The following is a 27,447-nucleotide window of genomic DNA, read 5'->3' on the forward strand; positions in this document are numbered from 1 at the left end:
CGTGAGAATTACTTTATTAGAGTACACGAAAATCTGGTGCAACATCGGCACATGGTAGAGAAAGGTACGAATCTTAGCCTAAACAAATTTCATAACTAAAGACAAAATAAAGACCTACTGCTGCTCTGTCAGATGAGCGGTATTTATAGTAAAAGTAGGGGAAATGCCTTCTCTCAAAAACAAGTGCAACCCATAAACATGATCATGTTGGAAAAAGGGTATTTTACAATATAGTCTGCAATATTTTGGATCATAAGCATGCAGAAGGGGATGTATACAACCCCATGAAACAACATTTTATGAAGAACTGCATTTCCCTTTTATCACCCTTGAATAGAGAGTGAAAGAGATAGAGAAACAAAGAGAGAGAGGGAGATTGGTTGAGAGAGATAGAGTGAGAGGGAGCATAAGAGAGCGTGAGTTAGAAAGACAATTTTACCTATAAAATAGACATTAAACATTCAATCTTGTCATTCTAATATACATACAGTACTAAGGTTTTTTGTCTGTATCCAAAATTCTCGGAAATCGCTGGTCCAACTTGGTTGCACTTTTATTTTGGTGTGGTTTTAGACTATTTTCAAGATCAATATCGCCCTAAAGTCAAAGGGTAAAACAACTCATGGATCTAAAGGGATAAGACAAAGGCCAATAAATTGATGTACATCCCCAATATTGAAACACAAAACTACCTTCTTTGGAGCTTAAGATTATGGAGCTTAAGATTAGTGGTTGAAACGTTTGAACAGTCAACTAATTAAACTAACCAATTAAAAAAGTCCTCAAAGTTGTAAAACCAACGAATAAGAAACATAATTGTAAAACTTTAAGGGCTAGTGTAATAAACATTGGTATCTCTCACTCTGGGAACAGCTAGTCACTTGAAGCTACTCTTTAATTTGAAATGTCCGTTTCAAAACATGATTTTATCATAGAATACAAATTTTTAAAGGAGCATTTAGTATGTTATCCAATAAGACCTTGGTTTATCAGTAATGCTCTAATGAGAATTTCCATAAGAAAATTTATTTTAATTGGCTGCTATACTAAATTGACTTTTTTTACATCTATTTCAATGTCAGAGGTAAAGACTGAATAGTCTGTATTACTTTTTAGCACTTTTAAAAAATAATTTTTTTAATAGTTTTTTATCAAATGCTTTTTTTATGTCAACACTGAAAAAATAGATTCTATTTTTGGTTTTTTCCCCTGTTAAATGAGAAGATGAATGCAAAAAGTCCTTATAAACTGCTATTTATTTTCGATGAACAACACTTTAGAGCTTTGAAATTTTTATTTTAACCCTTTGGAGATGGTAATATTTTTATTTTACCCATATTGAACAAAATGAAAAATCGGCTATTATGGGTTAGTTTTAAAATTTTTTTTTTATAAGATTAAGTAACAACAATGATTCTGTACATACACAAAAGGATTTTTTCTTCAGTTGTAAATAGAAGTAGAAATTAACTAAAAACTGCTTAATTTTCCTCTAAAATTTTCACAGAAAATGGTACCTCCTGCAAAAACGGCTGCATTTTAGATTTTATTGAAAAGTGAAATGAAGTTACCTAACCTAGGGTAATGAAATGCACTGTGTCCCAATTCAGGTTCTGACACAAAAGTCAAATCACCTTCGATGGCATTGTGCATAGTGTTTAACAGACTTTATACGTGATGTTAGATAGTACTTTGTATACACTGGAACAAATATATTTATGTACAATGTATTACATAAGTTTTTATATTAAGAAAGTTTCTTAATAGTCCATTAGAAGTTTTCTGAAACAGGTATAGAATTATTACTAAAACTTATTTTATTTTATGATAACACAACAATTAAGATACAATTGCATATATATTTATGATTTTAACTGAAACATTTAACATATTGATTCATAAAGGCGAGCAAAGGTTGGAAGTCAAGATCATCTGTCTGCTGAGATTTGACCATGCCATCCCATTTCTTCATCAGCTTGTCCATATTCAGTCCCTTGTCGTTCAGGGCTGTAACTACCTTCTTCAAACGGCAGGTCTGCAAAATTTTATAAATAATTGAGACTAAAACTAGGTATATGTGCTCCCTTTCAACGACCTATTCTTATTTTGAACTAAATATAGAAAACAGTAAAAGTGTCTAACTATGACGTCAGAAAAAATTAACAATTAACCAATGAGAGGCCGCTATATATTTTACCATTGTGAATACTGGCTTCTCATTGGTTAATTGTTAATTTTTTCTGACGTCACAGATAGACACTTTTACTGTTTTCCTAAATATAAAAATAAGCAAATAGCCTATAAGCAAGATCTTTTTTTGTACAGAGACAGACATTAAAACGGATATTGACCAAAATTTGTACCCGCCTTATCTTATTTGTTGGCTGAAAAAACGTTGTCAAAAAATCAATAATTTTAATAATCTACAAATGGGATATCATCATCGAGTATATATTGATTTATTGGTCATTGTCTTATCCCTATTGCTTACTCTTTTAAGAAGCAGTGGGTACATATTCAACGTCTTTAGTTATGACAAGGTTTTGAGCCGAGATTCGAACACAACACCTCTCCGACGACGAGCAGATGCGCTACGTCATAAGTGTTAGGCCAGGGTCGCGGATAAGCAATGATTTATACCTGGTCCCAAACAGATTGATGTGCAGGAGTCTTTTCTGTACACTCTCCTATCTTAGTCAAGATTTTCATACCCTAACAAAAGAAAACTAGTTTCATAAAATGCTAATTCATTATTTTAAAATTAAGAAAACAAAAAAATTGGTTGACTTTAAAACTTTAAATATTATATGTCCAAAAAAGTATTAGGTGTCCATAATTTTCCATTAATAAATTAAAGAGGTAATTTTGTTTATCACAATTAGGCTTTTAATCAATTTTTGTATTCTTTGTTATTCTTTAAGATCCTTAAGATTAATGTATATAAGTTTTACCCTTGAAGCGAGCTCTCTGCTTTTATTTAGTTTTTCATGGACTACACAACAATTCTGAAATTAAATTAAAAAGAAAATAATTTTATCTAAACTAAAATAAAAACAATACTATTTAGTAGGGCTCGAGAAATACAAGATTGCGGCTCCAGCTGAGGGAGGCTAAGGTGTTAGTGTTAGTTGAGGGTGCTTAGAATTAGATTTGATGTAGTCGGCTGAGAATTTTTGTCTTATCTACGGCTTTTGGTGGTTTAGGTAGCTATTGATGGAAGCTGCATGCTAAACCTTACTGAGTTGCTTACAAAGCAGCACGGATAATTGGGTGTTAACCTAAGCCGCACTGATGATATTGGTTGTTGTAGCCGCTAAGTCTGCCTGCCCTAATATTTGAGTCTTTTTAAATCTTTATCAGATACTAAAGGCATCCCTGGGTTGGATCTGATATTGGTCATCCATCCCCTGAGAAATAGGAAAAAGAATTTACAGAGATATAATTCTCCTTGTCTGACCTATTATTTCTGTTATATATGAGCATATCATACCTCTTGTGAATCAGGCTTTGGTTGATTTGTAAGCAGTAATTCTGAACAACTAAAAAGATATTTATCAAATGGGGGCATAATGCAATCAAAATTTAAAAATCTACTTTATAAAAAAAAACCTCATATAATATAATATAATATTTTGTATTCATGTGTGTACAATACAATCTTAGAAACAGCTTGTCCAATAAGTCCACTATTTTCATGGAAGTGCAAGGTTTTAGGGTCTGTCCGTCCCTACGGTCGCTCGTACGTCGGTAACGGATAACTCGTTGACATGTTTGAATTTTTTCTATCAGTTTCAAACTTAGTATGATGAATCCCGTATCAGTGAGGTATATTTAGAAAGAGCAGCAATTCTATAAACGTTAGCAGTAAGTATCTTTTTTATATTCTAATACTCTACAATAGTTCATGTTCATCTGTCATATCATATGATATTATAACTTTGCTTTTGTGGATGTTTTCATCCTTTTTAGGGCAATATCTAACCCCTTTTCTTGGGACAGAGCCCAAATGTTGAGATAATAATAAACACAGAAATAAAAAATTACCTTAAAAACTTGTTAAGTACAAAAGGTAGAGCTTTAGAATAATCTAAATCTTCAGTTTCATCTTTAACATCTTTAGTTTGATCAGGATATAGTTCATTTAGTTCATCTAAATATAAAAGGTATCACTTATATGCCTAATAAATTATATTGTTTCCCTAAGTTTCATTTCTACGTTATCTTTTTCTCTAGGGGAGGATGCACAAGGTCAGGAAAACAGCCTAAAACCACCCAAAGACATCTTTATAGCTTCCCTGAAAAGTACAATTAATTCGGACTAACAGATTCCGAGATCTTTTCCTTCAGATAAAAAACCTTACTAATTTTTATTTTATTAATTTTTCATCGAATAATTTTAATCTACGTAACTAGGAACTAATTTGTTATCATCGCGGTCTGCCCTGGGATCTTAAAGGATAAGACAATGGACAATAAATTTGTGTACAAACCTTATGGTGATGAAAAAATATGCCTTCTGTAGACTAAAATTATTGTTTGATAAATTTGGACACTACTAGTTTTAAACCAACTAATCAAGCTTTAACAAAAGAACTCAAAGTTTATTAGTGGAGAGTGTGAAAATTGAATATTGGGTTACCAATGTCCCTCTTTTACTGGGTCTATGGTCAAATAAAGTAACGCAAGGTAAAATGATGATTTTCACAGCTGCTATTAAATATAGGGTGTATACTATGTCCTTAAATTCTAAAATTTCTTGTGCAGATTCCCTTTTATAAACTAATGTTCATTTATTTGATATTGAAAACCCAGTGTGTTTTAATTCGACTCATTCATATATGAGAGCGCAGATTAAATGAATTTATTAGGCTTTTGATATATTTAATTTTTTATTTCATTTGAAATGTCGTCCTACTTCTACCTTTAATTGAAAATAATAAGATTTATTTACTCACCAAAAATTTTATCTGCTTCAGTTTTCATCTCAATATAAAATCCCCAATTTAACACTATTGCTCTAAAACAAAAATATTACTTTAATTTGAATGGTTTATCAAACTTTTAATGTTTAATGTGCAATAAAGTATAAATCTTTTCATATATTATTCTTCATGCATTCATAATCTAATTATGTTTTTTTTAAAGCAAAGCTGCATTATAATTCACGTTATCTGTCTGTTCATCAGTCTCTCCGTTAGTCATCCGTAATGCTATGGGAAATTATGTTTTTTTCGTCTGATATCCTTTGTAGTAGGATCTTTGTCTGTATGTATATCTGTCTGTCTGGACTCTGTACCAAAGGATCTCCCTAACCGCTGTCACCGAAATGGTTCTCCTTTATAGGGTAGCTTTTCATAGGTCCTGGTAAGGTACCCGCTAGTTGAATATCAACCACTGATTTCTTTTTAACAAAGAACATCTAGTATACAACTTACTTGGTCTGTCAGTCTGTCTGTCTGTCATGCAACAAAAGACATATCATGTATATTAACTGCATTATTATCTGGATCAATCTCCATGATTTATCTTTTCATACCTGTTTTGTTCCACTCGTGTAGCTGCAGCTTGAGCAATATGCTTGAATCTTAGCTTCTGGTCATCTATTAATCCCCTAAAATATATTATATTTTTGCAGGTATCTTAGTGTATAAGACAATGGTCAATAAATTGATATACATCCTAAATGATTAAAAGCAATTTTATTTCTTCTTTAGATAAAAATTATTTTTTTAAAAATATTTTTAAAAAAGGCTACTGCTACTATTTAAAAAAATATTTAATAAAAGCCAACAAATAAGATAAAGTGGTTATAAAACTTTAGGTATCAATGTAATTTTCTACACTGGTACTTGCCTAAAAGAAGTTAGATTTAGCAATTACATTTTTTTTACAAGGACTTTCATGACTAAAATTAGCCCATCAATAGTAAGAAAAGCAAAATAAACATATACTAAAGAAATGCTAACAATAATAATCATTTTACCTTTAATCAATTATAATGTATACTGGCCTATCATTGGTCATTTGTATTGTATGATGTTATTTTTTGTTGGTCACTATCAATTGCTTCATAATCTTACTTTGAGAAAATCTTGTTTTCCTGTAGGTCAGCTTCTGTGTCTAGTTGGGAAATCATCCGGTTTGCTTTTCTAACCTTAACAATTAATAATAGTTATTTCTTTCATCGTATTATAAACCGTTTTCCGCGGATATAAAATGTACAATTATTAGATTAAAACCAGTTTTTTTAGCCCCGAGGTGCCGAAGGCACGGGCTAAAAAAATGGTTTTAATCTTATGATTGTACATTTCTATATTCGTAGAAAGCGGTTTATAATACGATGCTAGACATAGTTCTTTCGTATTGATGAGAACCGGTTCCTGTCCACCGGATTCGAATGAATACGAGAAAAATAAGTATCAATTGATACAGAATGCGTGGATATTGTAAAAGATTCTTGCATACATTGATTTTATTATTCTAGCTGGCTAATATAAAGATACCCACATACAACCCCTTTACCCTATCCTATCTACTCCCTTCCCCTTCTGACCAATAAATAAAAACCATAATAGCAACTAAATTGGCAACAAAGTTTCCTCTTTTATTATATCCACGTCTTTTATATCCATTTAAATATTTTGACAACAAATACAGATATATGGTTTAATAGAGTAGCTAGTTGGATACATTTATAGTACAAACAGGATAATACTAAGAATACTATTTAGAATAGGTAGAGTAAAATAATTTGATAAAGAAGTCATAATACCTCTTTTGCAAAGATGACTGCTTCATTTTCAATTTCTCTAAAATAAACAGGATGTGTATAAGTCTGTGTACTTTTAGAACCCACACAAATATGCCCTTAAGCAAAAAGTGATTGATCGCCCCCACAAACCAAAAAAAAACATACCTAGCCTTATCAAAATTATCTGGTTTTTCAGGATTCTGGAATGCTTCTTTTTGTAGATTATCTAACCATGGTACTAGAATCTAAAGGAAAAAAAGGAAAAGTACAGGTAACAAGCAAAATAAATCTAAAGTTATTTTATTGGAGACAGATAAAAATGTCGTTTTTACTACTATGGGTTGCCCCCTATAATCACGAAACCTTTACGAATATTTTTTCTACTTTAATTCAGTTGTATACAGCTGACTACATCCAATTAAATAAATGTACTGAACGAAATTGAATCATTTTAAGTTTTTTTTTATACTTGTATGATTTTAAGCAGGGCCACTGCGATTCAGCTGCAACAAAGTCTCAAAGTTTAATTTTGTTTTGGAGCTTCGCAATTTCAATATTTTGATCAGGTTTAGACTTCTCAATTTTTAAGGTTGGTTTCCCTGAGGCTTACAGGCGGTTGACACGCGGCTGCCGAGCCCTGGTTTCAAGTACAATGATTAATACCTTGTTTATACCAATCTGGAAATGGTTTTCCTTTAGGATTTCTTTTACCAGGGCTTCAAACTCCAGCCCTGAAAGATGGTTCTAATAAATAAAGCAACAGCTGTATAGCTAGGGGCTAGTTTTTATTTCTATTTATGTCTAGCATGCGTTGCCCTAACCCTGGCGGGATACCCTATTCCCAATATAACATAACCTAACCTAAACGAAAGTAAATATAAACACAAAAAACTATTCCCCCACCCCTTTTAAATTTATTTCAAAATAAGTTGAGGGGGATGGAGGTTTTTTGCTCGAGCTTACACTTTGAGGGAAACGGCCACATTTTTTTTTACCTTGAAGAGCAGTGTTAATCTCTGTAACTGTTCTTTTAGCTTTCTCATAATTCTAAGTACAAAAAAAATAAAGAAGAAAATAAAACTAATTTCCATGACCAAAAAGTTTTAAATATCATATGGACGTTTAATTATATATTCATATTTTTTTGGCGGGGGGTGGTAAACTTTAAAAAAAAATTATTTACCTCTGATTTTCCTTCGCCACATTCAGCTAAAAGTCCATTCAATTCCACGGAAACCTCCCTGAGATTTAAAGAAGTATGACGACTTTCATAACAATGATTTCTAAATATTGAAATATACTCAGAATTCAATCAAAAAAAGTGATTTGATTTGATTTTGATTTGTTGTCGTAGTACAATAAGGTGAAGATTATTACACCAAGATTGTATCTTTTTGTAAATTGAGACTTTATTCAATTTATTTAACGAAAAAGCATAAAGCAATCAGAAATTGTTTTAAAACAAAAGCCTGAAGAATGTCCAGTAAATCATACCGTGGTTGGTGATATCCTTCGGCACAAACAGACAGACGGACACAAAGAAATCATGTTATTTTTATATAAGGATAGATGTGATTATTAACCTTAATTCTAAATATTCCAACAGTCTTTCTTCTCCAGTGGCATCCAAACCACTTGTTATCCTTAAAAATATTTTTTATTAAGTTTGCATTATAGAACAGCTGCAGCAATATTTATCATCTCATTTAGAAAATTTTACACCGGCCGGTAAGTCAAAAATCTACAACAAAGATGCTTTTATTTAGATAACTTTAAGCTACTTTTTTCTCTGATAATCGTAGTAGCTGTCGAGCCATACTATTAAAATTATTATTTTTTTTATTGTAACTTAATCTTTGTAGTAGTTATAGTAGCAAAGCTGCTCGATAATTCACTTTGTATGTTCTTCCTTCAGTCTGCAACGCTATGTGAGATTTATGATTTTCTCGTCTGTTATTTAAGATAGACTGCTGAGTTTTTTTGGTACACATACCAAAGAGCTTCCAGCTTACAACTTACTTTGTCCGTAAGTTTTTCGGATATGCCACAAAAGACATAAATATCTTTTTAAAAAGTGTCATGAATTTTATTATTTATCACTTATTATCTCTTTCTTTTTTTCTACTGTTCATCCGCTCTATAACTCACTTTGTCCGTTTGCAATATTCTTCAATGATTTTTTGTGCTTCGCTACTAATGGGTGATTTGAAAATCTATCTATATAACATTACTTACTTATGTAATTGAGAACGAATTTTTCTTGATAGCTTGAGTAACCTGTCTGTTTTCTGTTCAACTGTTTCATTCATTAAGGCAGGACCTAGGACATAGGCATTTGTTTGTTGACATAAATATAACAAGAATATGTCTACTGAAACAAATTATTAATACATTCCATATTTTTTTGGCATTAGTTGATGGAAATTAATGTAATCAAGATTGATTTTTATATTCAACCTTCATTTTATTCAGGAATTTGGAGGAATGTATATTCACAATAATGTCAAACAAAATTTCCCCTTTCTGTTGAATATACTTATTAATGTTTGATATTTTGATAAAATGATAAAACTTTGGCAATTTTTTTATTGTCCAGTATCGGTTCTCTTCCTGCCTTTATAAACTTACAAGAAAAATAATTTTGTATTATTAGCATTTCAACTATATTATATTAAAAAGGTGTTCCAAATATAAAAGTTTTAGATTAATAGAATGATTTTAACAGTACAGAAATTGAAATATTGTATTGGATGTTTTGTCACCTACATAATCTTTCTCAATAGGAAACCACAGCATGATCTAAAAAGATAAATAAATTATTATCATTAAAATCAAAAAGAACAAGGATGACAACATCCATAAAAGCGAAGCACTGAAACGGTAGGACAAACGGACATTAACACTTGTCTAGTGTCAGAACTGAATAATCAGAATATAAATGTATAAGAATCGAAGCAAAATTGTAAGTAAATTTGTTGAAAAACTGCTTGATACAGAATAATGTTCATGGACATACTTACATTTTAGGACCTGATTATAGAGTTGCTTCGCTTATAATATTGTACTTTGTTGTCCTAGAAATAAGTATACAAAAAATCAATCGGATTATTAGATCACATAAAAATTTGTTGTTAAAAAGTAAAAATCAACATGTTTAAAATGGACGTACGGACATTCTAATAATAATTATAGAGTTGCTATGCTATCTAAATCGTACCTAACTACAACAGGAATCATCATGCAAAGTTTGAAATCAATATGACGACTCTAACATGCCAAAATTAACGAAAAATATATTGTTGTTAAAGAGTTAAAAATCGTCATGTTTTAAATGGACGTACGGACATTTTGGTAATGGTTATAGAGTTGCCACGCTTTCTAAATCGTCCCAAACTACCACAGGAATAACCATGCAAAGTTTGAAATCAATATGACATCTCTAACATGCCTAAATTAACGAAGAAAGCTATCCGTTTGTGACGGACGGACGGACGGACCGACCCTAAGTATAAAAAAGCTTCGCTGTTAAAAAAGTGAGAGTGTGTGTAAGGGAGAGAAATGGGCAGTTACTGTATTAAAATCAATTTAACCTTTCTCCTGATCTAAGGATTAAACTAAAGAAATTAATTTATTAAGTTATTCTGCCAAGTTAATGGTTGCGTGATTTTGTTCAAATCTGTAACATATTGTAGATTGTAGAGCAGCTAATTCTTAAGAGTTCATCCTTGTTCCGTATGTCGGTCAATTATAATTTAAATTCCTAATCGTTTCAAATTCCTTAGCTTCTCTACTTTAGGTTGTTTCATCCTTGTTTCTACTTTTTTTTTGTTATCAAACTTGGGTTTAACTTATATTATTTCAAACAGCTTTGCTAATATTGTCCATTACGAAAATCTACTTTTGCTGAATCCTGCTTATATGAACATAACAAAGGTGATGGAAGATAGAGCACTTTGTACCAGCGAATACTCAGATATTTCTCCTTTAACCGGAGGTAAGTGGTAGTTTCTTTTATAGGTCATAATTCACTATAATTTATACCTTTACATTTACAATCAAGGTGCGAAGTAATGACAAGTGATGATTACAAGTAATGATTACATATCTTTGGACTCTTATGATCTTTGAATCTCCCTAATATCAAATTGTAATCATATTCTTACAATGTTTGATAGAAACTGTCACTATAGAGTTAGGGTTTAGATCTGAATTTTATAAATAGTTGTTTATATCTTTTTATTGTCCAGGAAACGTTGCATATTCAACTCTGGAAGGTCGTCCCTCTGCAGAATATTTTGATATTACACCAGAACTTCAGCAATGGGTATCAGCTACAGATATCAGGTTGGACAAATGTTTTAGTTGTGATGTTAATATCTGCCATAAAAGTGACCTTTCTTTTGAACAGTGTTGTGGAGCCGCTTTATTTTGTGGTGGCTCTGGCTCCTATATAGAATCAAGAAAACTCAATAATTTTTTTTCAAGTCTATTTTTTATTTTTTAAGGTTTAAAAGTTCAATTTTTGAGAGAAATAAACTTGAAGCTTTTAAAAGGGTTTCCAAATTATAAAATTGCTTAATCAGGGTATAAAAATCTTTTTTTCAGATATTTTTTTAGCTACCCCCAGAGCCGCGCTTCCAGAAGCGGCTCTGGCTCTACAACACTGCTTTGCAAATAACAAACTACCTATTGATCTCTGAGGATGACATAACCTCCAATTTGTCAAAAAAAAAACATCCAATGAATCAAATATCAAAGAGGTTTTTTTTAGGAATAAGACTCTCCCTTATTAGTAAATTTTATCCAATGAAATATTTATCAATCTTAGGATATCATTGAGACGGTTGAATACTTTTGGTGACGAGGTATTTGCTGATCCCAAAGTGTGGAAATCATATTACTATGGAATCACTCATTTTGAAAAGCTCTTAGAGGCTGCGTTCTTATCCACTAATTAAATTAAACTAAATAGTTAAACTCTTTTAGGATGGTTCCCCTATGTGTCTGTGCCAGCACGGGACAGAAGGAAGAAATTGTGAGTCTTGTTTACCAGATCATTGGGACAGACCATGGAGGAGAGCTACTACTGAAAATGCTTGGGAGTGCAGAGGTAACATTTTAAAGAAAGGAAAGAGAATACTAATAAATCTGTCCACTCAAAATTTTGAAAAATTGTTTAATAGTTTTATTGTATAATACTGGCAACAACAAAAAACCTGTACAACTACGAAAGAACTCAAATCTTTTAATCAAATGCTGAACATAAAGTCGTATTTTTAGAATATTCAACATAATATTCAAGCGTTTTTTTTATTTATGTTAAATTACCTATTATATAACATTTTTATTATATGGCATGTACAACAAAACTAATTTACACTAGGATTATTTGTTCTTTAATTATTTTGTAATGTATAAAACTGTATTAAACACTTATTTTATGTTACATGAATTAAATTGAACAAGAACGAAAACTGGCAAAGATGCGTAAATGTATTAAGACCACCATAAGAAAGAGAGAATTAGAAAAGGAGAAATAGAGAGAAAAGGAGAATAGGAGATAGAGGAAAAAAGAAAGAAATTGTGAGATAGAAAGATAGCTAGATAGTGAGTAAAAGGTTGATAGTTAAAATGACATTTGCAGAGAAGCTACACATCTAAGAAAAATTTATTTTATCTTTTAATACATTTGACTCCATGCAGGGATATGTAATTGTATCAGATGCCAATCAACATAAATATATGAAAGTATAGTGTACGTTCATCTATGTTTAATGCCTGACATTAACTCTCTCTACTTCGACTAAACCAGATGAACTGGAAATAGTTGCCGAATGTGTACGCAGTTTCCTGGGTGTTTCCTCATCCTAGCTCAATATTTACTACTAGCTACAAATCTTCAAACTTCCCTTTAAAAAATCAAAATTTGAATGTATAAACGATTTATTTATTATAAATTTGAATTTTTTAAATTTTGATTTTTATTGAAGTTTGAAGCTTTTTTAGCTAGTAGTAAATATTGAGATAGGATGAGGAAACACTCAGGAAACTGCGTTTACATTCGGCAACTATTTTCAGTTGACCCTAAACCAATATTCAATGCACAGTGGGGCAAATAAAAAAGAAATAAATTTTAGTGTTTTAAATAGCAAATTTAAGTTTTTTGGTTGATTTTGAACCTTTTAGTATCCTATAAACATTTAAAATTACTCAAATAACCACATTATCTAGATTCAAAATAATTGTGTAATTGGTCTCTACATTAACGCAGAGATTAAATCCAAACTTTGTCTTGTTTTCTTTATTTTATCTCACGTATTATTTTTTAGAAAATGGTTGGCATGAAGAAGGGACAATTACCATTTTTTTGGAACGAGGGGGGGCGGGGAATCAGTACTAACGATTATAATTTGTCTAAGGTATACCAAACATAGTTTCTACACTATGCGACCGGCGAAATCAGATTTTAGTCCTATTGTGAATTGTAGTGGTGCTTTCACCAACCCCTTTCCCTTCCCTTCTCTCTTATAAACAGGTAGATTTTGGGCATACATATTATCTACATAACTTTAAGTGAAACCATATGAGTGGTCAATTTCAGGGATTCTTATACTTCATAAAAATTAAATTAAAACTATACTTAGTAATTCTAATACTTGAAAGATCAAGATTTAAATTATAACTGGGAAAAAATATTCTCTTAATGAAAGAGAAATTTTTAACTTCAATAAAATGTAGTTAGTAGTGTAGTAATACATACTGGACTAGGAGCTTGTGTGCCTTCGACATATATTTGTGATAATATAATGTATTTCTAAGTATTATGATAAACAAGTAGACACATACCTAAAAGCTAATAAAACAGTAAATACTCATAAATCTGCATATTTGTATTTATAATTCACATAATGGTTGGTTATATGTCGCACTGCGCTGAAGGAAATAACTTTACAAACTGAAATAATTATATAATTCCAAACAAGCAAATTCATTTTAATATAAAATTGGTTCAAGTTAAAAGTCTAATTTATCAAAATACATTCAAACTTGTTATGCAAATGTGAAATATCTTTAAAATATTTTAATACAATGTTTTTAGAATATTGAGGAAAATATGATGTGTTGAAAATTGAATTCCTGTCAAGAAACAAATTGACAAATTGTTGATAGATAGCTAGGGGTTATACTTGGAAAGGTTTTGTGTAGGAAAAGATACTTCATCAAATAACTATTATTTTTTTAGAACTAATACAGTTGGGGAGTTGAATCCATTTTTATAGAAGCAGAAATATAATCTATGATTACGGTTTTTGACTCTCTAAAAAACGTAATCTATCATTCCACTTTCCCCTCTGTTGGTGATAATATCATCAACGCCGATATGATTTTTGTAATCTACCATTCCAATTTTGCCTCTCTTGGTGATGATATCATCAATGCCAATACGATTTTTGAAATATACCATTCCACTTTCAAGAGAGCGAAATTGGAATGGTGGTTTACACTTTTAACATAATTGAAATCATACATACTATTTTTAAATTATGTTAATTGTAGGAATCTATAAAAACTGGATATTTATAATTAAATTTTTTTATGTAAAATAAAATAATAACTGGAATATACTATTACTATTATGTCGACTTAGATAAGGAAATCAATGTTTATGAATACGCTGATATGTAAACATAAATGTACAATTCCAGTTTTGCCTCTATTGAAAGTGGAATGGTACATTTCAAAAATCGTATCGGCGTTGATGATATCATCACCAAGAGAGGGGAAAGTGGAATGGTAGATTACGTTGTTTAGAGGGTCAAAACCGTAATGATAGATTATATTTCTGCTTCTATAAAAATGGATTCAACTAACCAACTGTAATAAAGAAAACATGTAATTTTCTTATTGTTATTAAAATAAATTTTCCTCACTCAAACTAGATCTAAATATTAATTGAGAAAACTGTAAAATTTATTAGTAAACATTATACTATAATATTGATTTATTTGATATATATATTTTATCCCGTGGTATGTTTTATTAATTGAAATTTAATATTTTTATATTATAAATAACTTTACTTTTTCTTTTCTATAAAGCTTTGGCTATTCGACAATATTATAGTATTGCCATATTTAAAAAAATGTATAAAAAATTAGTTAAAATGAGTGGATACTGCTAAAAGTTGATAAGAGTGAATTTTTTTGGTTGAACTCGTATATTGGGTCACATAGGGGCACACACACACACACAAGCACACATACACACTGACAAATCGCCACACATACACACGAGCGCGCAAGCAACCATTAACCGTATAACACACACGCACACGCACTTTTAGTATTGACCTAACATTTTCAAAGCAGGAAGTTTTTTAGTTGCCATTAAAAGTGTTTGAATTCATCTTAATAAAATAATCTATTCATTAAAAAAATACCATTTAATTACTAAAGTTTATTTAATTTAAAGACATTTTAGGATAGATTAAGTGAAAAAGTGTTCTTTTATTGTGAGATATAAAATGTTGAATAATGAGTATTTTAAAACTAGTTTTTATTTTATTATCTTTTGACCTTATCAGCGAATTTTTAGTTTATTTTCCGCATTTCTATGCTTATTCTTTTTATAATATTCTTTATCCATACACTAACGGCTATGCCACCAGAGGTCTTTAGGGGCACTTGTGTGCTTGTGTGTAGAGGGAGAGGGTATTTCTAGTAATTTAGTTTTTTATGAGAAAAAATGAAGAAGAAAAAATCGAGGGGCGTGATTTTTACAGGGTTGATATCTCCTAGAAGGGTGGTTCTATCCTCCACAAAAATATTTTTAAACCTCACCTTTAATTATAAGAAGTTTCAATGTGACTAAGAACCATATAAGTCCACCGAGATCTTAAGCTACAGACATCCTGTTACTTTTATATAAGGATAGCTTTATTAGAACAAGGATGACAACATCCATAAAAGCGAAGCTCTGAAACGGTAGGACAAACGGACATTAACACTTGTATAATGTCAGAACTGAATAATCAGAATGCGAATGTATAAGAGTCAAAGCAAAATTGTAAGTAAATTTGTTGAAAAACTGCTTGATACAGGATAATGTTTATGGACATACTTACATTTTTAGGACTTGATTATAGAGTTGCTTCGCTTATAAATTTGTACTTTGTTGTCCCAGGAATCAGTATACCAAAAATCAGACCAATCGGATAATTAGGTCACATACAAATTTGTTGTTAAAATTGTAAAAAATCAACATGTTTAAAATGGACGTACAGACATTCTGGTAATGATTATAGAGTTGCTACGCGTACCTAACTATTACAGGAATCACCATGCAAAATTTGAAATCGATAGGACAATTCTAACATGCCTTAATTAACGAAAAAAGCTATTTAAAAAAGTAAAAAAATCAATATGTTAAAAATGGACGTACGGACATTTTGGTAATGATTATAGAGTTGCTACGCTTTCTAAATCGTACCTAACTACTAAAGGAATCACCATGCAAAATTTGAAATCGATAGGACAATTCTAACATGTCTAAATTAACGAAAAAAGCTATCCGTTACGGACGTACGGACGGACGGACGGACCGACCCTAATCATAGAAAAGCTTCGCTTTTAAAAACAAATATTAATTAATCTTAAAAACGAGGCACCTTTTTACATTAGAATTAACTATTTAATTATGAAATTATTTTACGTATTTGCGTTGATAATAGTCACACTAGTTTAAATTCATTTGGAAAATATTTTCAGTTTCAATATTCCTTTTGCTCCTTTAAAGAAAATTTTGATTATGGAAAGAAAACGAAGTATTGGGTCGTCGTCGTACTTTCACAGTAGCTTTTGGTATTAGGTTATTTTAGGTTAGGTTAGGTAGATGTTTATGATTGCCCATTAGGATTAGGAAAATGGCCCCGCAGGGGCTAAAACGACGAAACCCGATACATCGTTTTCTATCCATGATCCGAAAAAGAGTGAGTTTGAATATGAACAAGGATGACAATATCCATAAAAGCGAAGCACTGAAACGTTAGGATAAACGGACATTAACACTTGTATAGTGTTAGAACTAAATTATCATAATATAAATTTTTAAGAGTCAAAGCGAAATTGTAAGTAAATTTGTTGTAAAACTGCTTGATACAGGATAATTTTTATGGACATACTTACATTTTTAGGACTTGATTATAGAGTTGCTTTTCTTATTACATTATACTTTGTTGTCCCAGGATTCAATATACCAAAAATCAGATCAATCCGATGATTTGATCACATAAAAATTTGTTGTTAAAAAAGTAAAAAAATCAACATGTTTAAAATGGACGTACGGACATTTTGGTAATAATTATAGAGTTGCTACGCTTTCTAAATCGTACCTAACTACTAAAGGAATCACCATGCAAAATTTGATATCGATAGGACAATTCTAACATGCCTAAATTAACGGAAAAAGCTATCCGTTACGGACGGACGGACGGACGTACGGACGGACGGACCGACCCTAATTATAGAAAAGCTTCGCTTTTAAAAAGTGAAGAAATAAATGGTTGACAAGCATAATGTGTTCCCTAGCAGTACCTAGGGAACACTGAAACACCATCACTCATTATCTAAATAGATTGAAAATAAGGGGGGGTGGGTATACATTGATACAATATAATCTAACCTAAAGAAAAACGCTTTCACCCGGAAAACTAACCCACACTACTTTACTTTTGATTTATTTCCAAATGATGGGAAAAGGGTTTCGGTGCTCGAATAAGCGCTTTTAGGGAAACTGCCAAAAGTTATTACCGGTGGCTGATCAGCTTCAGTTGGATACCGTTCGCCATTAAGAACTATTTCTGCTAACCTGAATTTATGTATTTTATTACATCTTATGTTTTAACTTTTTCTATCTCTCAAATAATTTTTTATGTGTACTTCTAATATTATTCTAATATAAATATAGTTGATTTTCTACAACATGGTAGGGTGTTTTCTAATAGCTAAATCATAGTATTTTTACTTCCGGAGCTACTCTTTAATTCACTTTGTCTTTTAGTCCGTGACGATATGGGGAAAACTTAATTTTCTCGGCTGTTATTTAAGTGGCTGAAATCTTTCATAAAGACAACAAAAATGACGTTAAACAATAAAGTTGATCAATAAGAGGCCAGTATACACTGTATTTGACCAATAGTAAAATTTATACTAGCCTATCATTGGTTACTTTATCGTATGACGTCATTTTTATACAACTTTACGCTGACTACAACAAAAAATTTTGACTATTGTCCATAGGATATATTTTCTACATTCACATTATTTCAAAAGTTTCTAGCTTTACATCTTTATGTCTATCTGTCTATTCAACTTTATCAATACATAAACCTTTCAGAATATATACAATTGCAAGCATTACTATTTTGTATTTAAATATTGTCCTATTCTTATATGTCTAAATATAAAATGTTATTAACTTTCTAATTTTATATCTGTCTATCTAACTTTCTATCTTTCACAATATATAAACAATCACCTTTCAAACATATTTACAACTGCAAGCAATACTATTTTGTATTTGACTATTGTCCTATGCTTATGTTTATATGGCCACTATTTCACGCTGACCCATTAGCTAGTGTTCTTTACAAACTGTGAAATTTAAATAGATTTTAGCAAACAATTACGGATAAAAAGTAAAGCTAGATTGAACGCAAATGTTTTTCTAAAGGCTGTAAAAAATAGCCAAAACTTAATGAAAACCTGTTAGATAAAATAGAAACATATTTTTTTTCTAGAAACAAAGTTTAAATTTATAATAGATTTTCATTTGTTTATTTAATGACAAACATAACAAAATTAATAATAACAATATTATAATACAGGTAACAAATATCAAATATTCACTAACAAACAATAAAATGGAATAAAAATTATGGATAAATCATTCAAATATAAATGATATACATGTACATGTCAAAGAATTAAACTAACTAAAATCTATACTTGGTCTAGGCAATATAACCTTTCTTGGTATTCTCACACAACTGGCATAACAGCAGTATATCTGATTTATTGCGTTGTGACATTCCTTTGGCTGGTAATCGAACCTTTTAGAGGCTGTTGAACCTATTATCAAATCGGTTTCCCTGACGAACCATTAACTTTCAGTGAAATACAAATATCTTTTGCTATTTATTATTGAAAATTGTTGCTAAAATGTAAGAACAAGCAATTAGACTACCTTACACAAATTCTCATACTAGTAGTGTGTCCATACAAAGCTGCACTGTAGTAATTATAAATTGGATCACACATACAATATGCTAGTCTATTAGTGCTTCGCTCCCAGCCTCTAGGAGCTTCACCCTCATGAGAATGAAATCATTAAGGTTGCACCACTAAAAAATTGAGGGGCGGGGTAAAATTTTTATTTCTTGGAAGCTTGGGTTTCCCACCACAAAAAAATAGACTAAAGCCACTGCAGAGCAATCTTAATATCACCTGAGTAGCCCAATCTTGTCGGTTTAGCGGTTACCGATATCTTAAACTTCAGACAGACGGACAAACATCATTATAATTTATATTTACTAAGTATATTTGCGATAACTTTTATTTAATGAAATCTTCCAATTTTTAACATGTACAAAACGGCCTGCTTAATTGCTTCAAGATCCATGTCAGATCTATATAGGAAATAAATGTCTATAGACGAGCTCAAGTTTTCCAAGGAATATTTGTTTAAAACTCATAGTGCTCCAATAATCCATAATAAACTCTCATTGCCCAGAACGATAAGACCCATTATTTTACTTTATTAAAAATAAATTCCTTTTTTAATTTCATGTTGCTATTTACCTTATATCAATGTATTTAATTTCTAATCATAAAAAAGAAAATTTAGATTTATAATATAATAAATTTAAGAAAACTCTATTTTAAAAGAATTCGATTGTGGCGACACTTTGTGTGTTCAAATATTAAACTAAAATTGTAATCATCATCATTAACCCTTTGGTGATGGTAATGTAAAGAAAAAAATATAATTTAAAAAATCTTTTTAAAATCATTTAGATTATTAAATATTTACTTTCTTTTAGATAGTAATGCCGGGTGAGGAAAATAGATTTATTGAGAAATAGATATGCATATAGAAAACTAGCCAATAGGGAGATAATTATATCGAGCCAACTCTAGTATTAGATATTTAAGACATATAGATAGAATCATAGATTTTGTAAATATCTACATCTAGGAAGAGATGGGTATACTAACTTAATTTAATTTAATTTTTTTAATTTAAGTTTTTACACCCTTCTTGTAAAACCAAGTATACGCCACTTAATTAAAACTTTAATGATCTGTTACATCCCAAGTCTTTATGTATATCTGTCTGACTCCTTAGATCTCTAAACTGCAATTGTTTTTTTTAATAACTGGATAAGCTTTGACTTCCTGAGAAATCTGTTTGAAAACTATATTTGCTAATCACAGTTTTTTTGCTTGATTGTAGAAACAACAAAAATTCATTTAAAAATTCTTTCGAACTTTTTTTCCATTGTCGTTTAGGGTGGGTAAAAAAAGATATATTTGAAAGTTTTTAATATTCTATTTTCACAATGATCTGATATTAAGATAAATTATTTGTTGAAATAGTTATAATTGAATAAATAATGTTAAAAATGCCGATAAGGACAAGGTCAAAAACTTAGAAGCAAGTACAGAAAAGCACCTCCTGCTTTTTAGCGGTCAAATGTTGAAAGTTATGTATGGTAAGGAAAAGGGGTAATACAAGTAACACCTATAGCAAAATCACTTAAAGTTGATAAATAATAATAACAAGGATGACAACATGCATAAGTAACCAAGCACAAGAAATCATGAATCCTCATTAGTAGGGCATTTTCGAAAAAAAATAAGATCCATAACTTCAAAAGCCGCCGCTGAAAAAAAATCATATTTCCTTACATTGTTACGGGCTCACAGACGGAATTTTCGACAGACAGCTAAACAGATAAAGGGAATCATAAAGTACCACCTCCGACAAATAAAAGGCTTGTTTTGACATTTTTTGTTCGTTTGCATTTTTGTAGTTGTTACTTTTGTTTGCTTTCTAAGTAATGTTTTAAATAAAGCATACAAAACATCCAATTTAAAGGATTTAATAGTCAAATATATTTTCTTTCAGACAGTGTATTTATAATTTGTATTATTGTTTAGATTTACAATACAAACGCCCTCAAAATCTTTAGAAAATGAGTAAAATGAGTATCTTTATAAGATATTAAATGGTTCTGCCACCATTAAGAATCAGAACTTATGCATAAAATATAAATATAATTGAAGCAAAAATAAAAATAGTATTCCTTTCTATAGAAATGAATGAATAAAAAGCTTTAAAGTAAACTAGAAATTATGATTTCCTTATTGAAAAGGATTGAAATAATGATATTATTGTTTGAACACCAAGAAATCATTAGTAAAATAAATGAAAATTTTTGTAAATTCATATCAACTAGTTTTTGTTAGTCTTCTTAGTTACATAATTAACAAGGGTGACAACATCCATAAGTTGCGAATAAAAAAATAAGAAGAACAGTCAAGCTGTTGGATGGATAGATTTAATCACATTATATTAAACTGGAAATATTCGAACTTTGAAACATTTATATATAGCAACTGAGAAAAATCATATTCTCCTAACAGAATATTAATAAACACAACATAACAGAAAGTCCGACGGACTAATGAACTTGTAGAGTACGTGGATCTTCACATAAAATTTCAGCAGTTTATCTTTAATAACAACTGATAAAAGTACATGTTTCTTATAAAATATTTTATTTATTTCAGAACAGTAAAGATAGACAGACAGACTAAATGATTTATAGTCTAGGTGTGCGCTGTACAGAAAAATCTGCAATGAAAAAAATAGCGTTCTATCCGTAAAGCAAAAAGAGTGAAATACATTTCTCCTAGAACATTACATATAGATCAACGGACCAAATTGAGTCTGTAGGTAGATGCTTATTTATTAGCAAAATCATATTTAAGAGAAGCATAAACGACAGACTGACGGACCAAGTAAAATATAGTGGATTTTTATTGATATTGAGAATCTTCAACAAAAAATCCAGAAGTCTATCTTCAGTAACACCCGAGTAAATTCCATCCCTAAAATAGGACGGACATTTCGAATTATAGAGCAGCATCGCTACTAAAAAGGGCATATAACAAAGGGGGAAGTAGGTTGTTCTAAAATTTCGTAAAGGTGTGAGTTCTAAGGCTTAAAAACAGTAGTAGAAAGATAAAATTTATGTTAACTTAAAAAAAATTTCTTTAGTTTTTTTTCCAATAAGGAATACACATAATTAGTGAATAATATCGTTTTACTAATGTTTTTAAGCCTTAAAACTTACACTTTTACGGATTTTTAGCACAACCCACCTCTCCCTTTCTCATTAAGAAATTTCATAATTATTTTCCAAACTTTCTTTAAGTTCCTTTTTAGAAAATAACTTTTTCTTCAAACCTTATTACCTTTAACTCTTTAAAACCAATTTTAAGATACGATTCTTTACTGGAGCTCATTTCATCCACACAAAAAAAAAAACATTATAATATAATTGTGAAGCCTATAATTTTTCATTTTAAAATAAAATTATTTCAAATATGTTGTCGTAACAGTATAAATGAAAAGGAAAGTTAACACTTGCAGATAACGCTGATAATGATTTTATTTTTTAAATTGAATGCATTTAATATAAAAGATGTACTTAAAAGCACATAAAAATTACAATTACTTGCAGACTCGACAAAAGAAAATTAAATTGGTCTACCTTACTTGACTCGATTTGTACTTGACTGTACACTTTTAGTAGTAAACAAGAAGAGAAAGTGTCCTATTGAATTTAAACTTTGCATGCTTATTTTTGTGACAAAAAGATACAAGCGTTGCAACTCTATATGATCTCTACCAGAAAGTCCATATTAAATTCAAACTATTCTGACACAAATATGCAGTTATACCGTTATTAGATGAAATTTATTTCTAAAAAGATTAGGTACAATATATTTTAAAACGATTTAATGAACCCCCTAAATAAAAGTAATAGAATATCTGTGTATGTGTGCGTCTGACTCTACCAAAGGATCTCGCTTTAAGCTAAACCGATATGTTTCTCCTTTGCAGTGCCCAAGATAAATCGCTCAGAGAAAAAAATGCCCACCACCAAATTTTCTCACTTTTTCTTTTTGAAAGTAGAATTAAAAGTTGGGAAGGGTAGACCCAACACCACTTTACACCTCCCCCCCCCCCCCACCATTATAGAGGCCTCTAGGGGCAAATTCGCACGAATGAAGATATAGTATTCACATCCTACTATGTGCAATGGGCCTTGCAATGACCACCCCAAAAGTTTTTTTTCTATATCCCACAAAATAATTAAAGTATTAATCAGCCAAAAAAAATATTTGACAAAATGGAAAATATGATTGTAAAAGTTTTTGGGTATATAATCATTATATTAAGATTATATCAGTAAGATTTTTTTATTGAAAATATTAGAGGAAAAAGGGATTTACGGTATCCGAAAAATGGCTATGAACCTGCCATTAAATAAAATTATTACATGATAACTTGCTATTTATTCATTTCATATAAAACTAAAATTGTATAAACTTATGTTTGACCGCCCGCCCACATATTAACACCCCGCCCATAATTAACTACATCCCCCACCCCCTACGTCCCCCACCCCCACCCCCTCTGCATTATTAGTTACTACTACAGGAGTATAATATTTCACCTAATAAGGAAATATGTTCATGTATTAACACAAAATTAATCAAAAATAGTAAAATTTTAAAAGCGAAGCTTTATCCACAATAATGGTTTTCGATTAATTATTGTTATTATATTAATAAAAACTTACGCTGCGCTTAAAGCTTTTCTAAAATGAAAAATTGAATCGGGTCAGTGGTTATTAAAATCTTAACCGACAGACAAATAAAATGGACTATTTTTATTATAGAATACATGAAAACAAGCATGACAACATTCATAAAAGCGAAGCTCACCAAAAAGTATGGTCAAAATAAGAACGTAAAATTTTAAATATTACTACAGTAATTTTAATATTCAATTATACAGATGCTTCGCTTGGAACATTTCTAACATGCCTAAAATTATGATAAGGGCTTATCTTAATTTATTTCCTGTGATTTTGCAAAAACACTTTTAATTAAAAGATTTAAATTTTGATAGATTAAGTTAAATAGTTCACACAAGCCTATATGATATTGTTTACATCCAGAAATAAACATCCGTTTCATTTCCTGAAATTAGATATCTAGAAATAGATGACTAGATAGATATCCAGATTGATTGGTGGATAGATAGAAATAAACATCCGTTTGATTTCCTTGAAATCCAATAGGCCTGTGACCAATGCCTCACACCTTGTTAAAAGCAAAGCTTTTCTAAATATTGGATCGGTTGTACGTCCATGTGTCCGTAAGAGATAGCTCTAATCGTTAATATAAGTATGTTAAAATCGTCCTACCGATTTCAAACTATTCTTGGTGATTTTTGGTACAATAATGATAATTTAGAAAGCGTAGAAAATCTGCAATTAAGTCCCTACGTTCAGACATTTTATCATATTGATTTTTATGTGGAATATTTATGATATACAGTGTGTTTTTTTTAAGAGAACTTTTTTGAAAGCAATTTTACCCCACTTATAGTTATTAGAATTTAATGATTAGCGGCTTACTTTCTTCGTTTTTTATAACCATTTATAGAACATTAAAAAAAAAATTCAGTTTTTATTAAAAAAGTACAGTAAAATCAAAAATTCAAAGCCCAGGTGTCAACATCTAAAAATGGTTTTAGCGCATTTTTCTTAAGCTGAAATCTTTTACCCTCTGTAAGAAAAAAATTGGACTTTTAGTACTCGACTTTGGGGGGCCAGTACTCCCTCCCTGGTTGAGATATGTCCTTCAAACTTTGATATGTTCTAGTACATGTCCACAAAAGTACCTGTATAAATTTTCAACTTTGTATCTTTCTGTATTTGAAGCGTTTTGCAGCCATTCTTGTAAAGGGTAGAAGATTTGAGCATTGGAAAAATGCGCTAAAATCATTTTTAGATTTTGACACCTAGGTTTTGAGATTTTGATTTTACTGTACTTTTTTAATAAAAACTGAAATATTTTTTGGTGTTCTATAAATGGTTATAATAAACGAAGAAAATAAGTCATTAATCATTTAATTCTGACAATAATTCTCATAAAAAAAACACACTGTATATTACATCTTGATTTTTGAAATGGTTATTCCTATTTGATTAGATACTACTAGATTTTTTTTATAAAAATTTCATTCTTATAAACAATAAACCTAATGTCTGTCTGTAGAAAATATCTCGCTAACAACTGAACGGATAGGGTTCTCCTTTACAGTGATACTTTTCATATGTCTAGGAAAGGTTTTAAACTATTTTGGGGGAGGTAAAATTAAAAGAGAGCCACTAGTATAATTGTAACATTATAAGACTTGAGTTTTTATATTGATGTTATAACAGCAAAAATAGATTAAATTAACAAATTACTAAAAATCGTAGATAGACAAACGGACAAAGTGAATCATAGAACAGCTGTTCAGTGGATATTGAAAAAGCAAAAAGAAAATTGTTAATTGATAAAAGGAAATCAAGAAACCTCTTTTAAATGGCAGACGAGAAAATCACATTTCCTCCATAGAGTCACAGATGGACAGACGGAAGTGAATTATAATAAAGCTTCACTAAAAATATTGACTAAAGGTGATATTTACAGAACAACTATAATTTTAAAATTGCATATAATTATCAGGGCTCGGCAACCGCGCGTCAGGCGCCTGTTAGCCGCAGGGACATCAACCTTTTACAATTTTAAAAATCAGCTGAAAGTCTAAACCTGACCCAAATGTGGCAATACACTAATTTAAAAATATTCAAAGCATTCAAACGGGTTTGAATTTGAGGCTTAGTCGCGGCTGCCAAACCCTGATAATTATAAATAACACAGACGTGTTAAAAAAATTGATTATATGGATGAATAATCTTTAAAATGAGAGGCTTTTCTAGATTGAGATTTGTATGCAAGTATGTATGTAGTATGTAGAGTATGTAGTATGGGATAGCATTAAATATTATATTTATTCCAAATCCAATGATTTTAGATTTGGTGTTAGATTACAAAAACCAGCTATAAAACTGAAAATGAACACAAGTTTGGAAAGAAGATGGGCAAATAACGGTGTTTTCGCTCAAAGTAAATTTAAGCATTAATAACCCTCCTAATTTAATAACCCTCCTCATTCCTAAAAAAAAAATATTATGGGTGAGGGGTAGTATTCGTTTATTACTTTTGGTTAGGTTGGTTTAGTTTATAACCGGTTGGTAAAGGCCGCCTATCCCCCCCCCCCCTCCCCTGCTTTGGATTTTGATCTAAAAAATTCGGTTGGGTTCTTTTTTCTATGTGCGTTTTCAACAAATCAATTTCAAAATTTTTCATGATGATTCCTATAACAGTAAGGAACGATTTAAAAAGCGTAGCAACATTACAATCGTTACAAGAAGACCTGTACATATGAGAACCGGTTCTAATCCAGCGGATATTAATCGGTTTCGAAGCCATACTGAAATAACTATTCTCTAACCCCTGATTGAACCAAATCAATTTTGCAGAAATGTAACCTTGCATTTCACAAAGGTGTTTATTTTTACACATTTGAAAAAAGTTATAAAAAGAAACTGATCTTCAAAAATGTGCAGTATTGATTATTTAAATTTTGTGAACACACCCGTCGAATCTATTATGTATTTGGTTTCATATAATCTGCTGAACAGATTAGTCTATACTTTTAGATAATATAGCTATTTTCTTGGGGATAAAGCATTAAATATTTTTGTCTGAAGCTAAAGATCTTGGAAATAGCTGATCCGATTAGGTTGTACTTTTCAGGGAAACATTTACAAATGCCTTGATGAGGTTTTAGATTTATTTTTTGACCCCCCCCCCCCGCCCTCCCCTTGTGTAATCAGTGTCTTATCCCTTAAGATTATGGGAAAACAGGTTTTGCAGGTACAATTTGTTAAAAACTGCTAATTATTTTTTTCTGAAATTTCTCAAGCCATTGAAGATATTGATTTTATAAAATACGTTGATATTCTATATTTGTTACTCTTCGTTTATCTGTCCGTCTTATTTGTTGAGTTTAGCTTCTATGTTTGTTGTCATCCTTGTTAGGGGAATTTTAATCGCCTAAAATGCAGGGATCTAAAGGGATAAGAAAATTTACAATCCTAATGATGATATACAAAATTATCCCCTCTGTAAAAGCACAATAAGTGGTTGAACCAACCAGTCAAAATTTTCAAAATTGTAGAGCCAGAGAATAAGAAAACTTTATTATAAAACTTTGGGGACTTATGTCCCCTCCACCCCTGGCTTAAAATGTACGATTGTAATTTGTTTAGCCGTAATAAAATACACATGAATTAAGTTTGTGAAAACTTTAAATTTGACAATATCTCTCATTTTATAGAAAAGTTCCTTTTGTGAAGTAGCATTTTTATAAAATTGTAGTATGGTATTTTAGCTCGTCTGTTTAGATCTCGCTAACTTACCTATAACTGATTGATTTCTCCA

General features: G+C 30.5%; 3 protein-coding genes across 5 annotated transcripts in view; 2 read left to right on the forward strand and 1 right to left on the reverse strand.

The window, feature by feature from the left end:
• The window catches only part of LOC145313749 (uncharacterized), a 341,643-nt gene that overhangs the window by 280,966 nt on the left and 33,230 nt on the right, over positions 1-27,447 (forward strand). The gene's annotated exons all lie outside the window — the stretch shown is intronic.
• On the reverse strand, positions 1,797-18,397 carry LOC145313743 (uncharacterized). 3 transcript variants are annotated; one of them, XM_080153309.1, is made up of 18 exons: positions 18,287-18,397; positions 17,560-17,617; positions 9,514-9,550; positions 8,987-9,071; positions 8,335-8,394; positions 7,935-7,992; positions 7,747-7,798; positions 7,415-7,482; positions 6,917-6,996; positions 6,773-6,809; positions 6,081-6,154; positions 5,537-5,611; positions 4,956-5,017; positions 4,045-4,150; positions 3,491-3,539; positions 2,952-3,005; positions 2,641-2,712; positions 1,797-2,035 (listed from the first exon to the last, which is right to left on the reverse strand). In XM_080153309.1, exons 1-18 carry the CDS (start codon positions 18,295-18,297, stop codon positions 1,871-1,873), a joined length of 1,203 nt encoding a protein of 400 aa, XP_080009435.1. In that variant the 5' UTR covers positions 18,298-18,397; the 3' UTR covers positions 1,797-1,870. The 3 variants fall into 3 exon arrangements, with proteins under 3 accessions (XP_080009435.1, XP_080009437.1, XP_080009436.1); XM_080153311.1 differs by having other exon boundaries at positions 9,518-9,550; positions 18,287-18,324; XM_080153310.1 differs by lacking the exon at positions 9,514-9,550 and having other exon boundaries at positions 18,287-18,325.
• On the forward strand, positions 9,582-12,628 carry LOC145315173 (laminin subunit gamma-1-like). Its single transcript, XM_080155213.1, has 3 exons — positions 9,582-10,745; positions 10,999-11,095; positions 11,580-12,628. Exons 1-3 carry the CDS (start codon positions 10,670-10,672, stop codon positions 11,707-11,709), a joined length of 303 nt encoding a protein of 100 aa, XP_080011339.1. The 5' UTR covers positions 9,582-10,669; the 3' UTR covers positions 11,710-12,628.

Source organism: Acartia tonsa, chromosome 3, assembly GCF_053477335.1.
Source record: "Acartia tonsa isolate MP-2025a chromosome 3, ASM5347733v1, whole genome shotgun sequence".
NCBI classification, from domain to species: Eukaryota; Metazoa; Arthropoda; class Copepoda; order Calanoida; family Acartiidae; genus Acartia; species Acartia tonsa.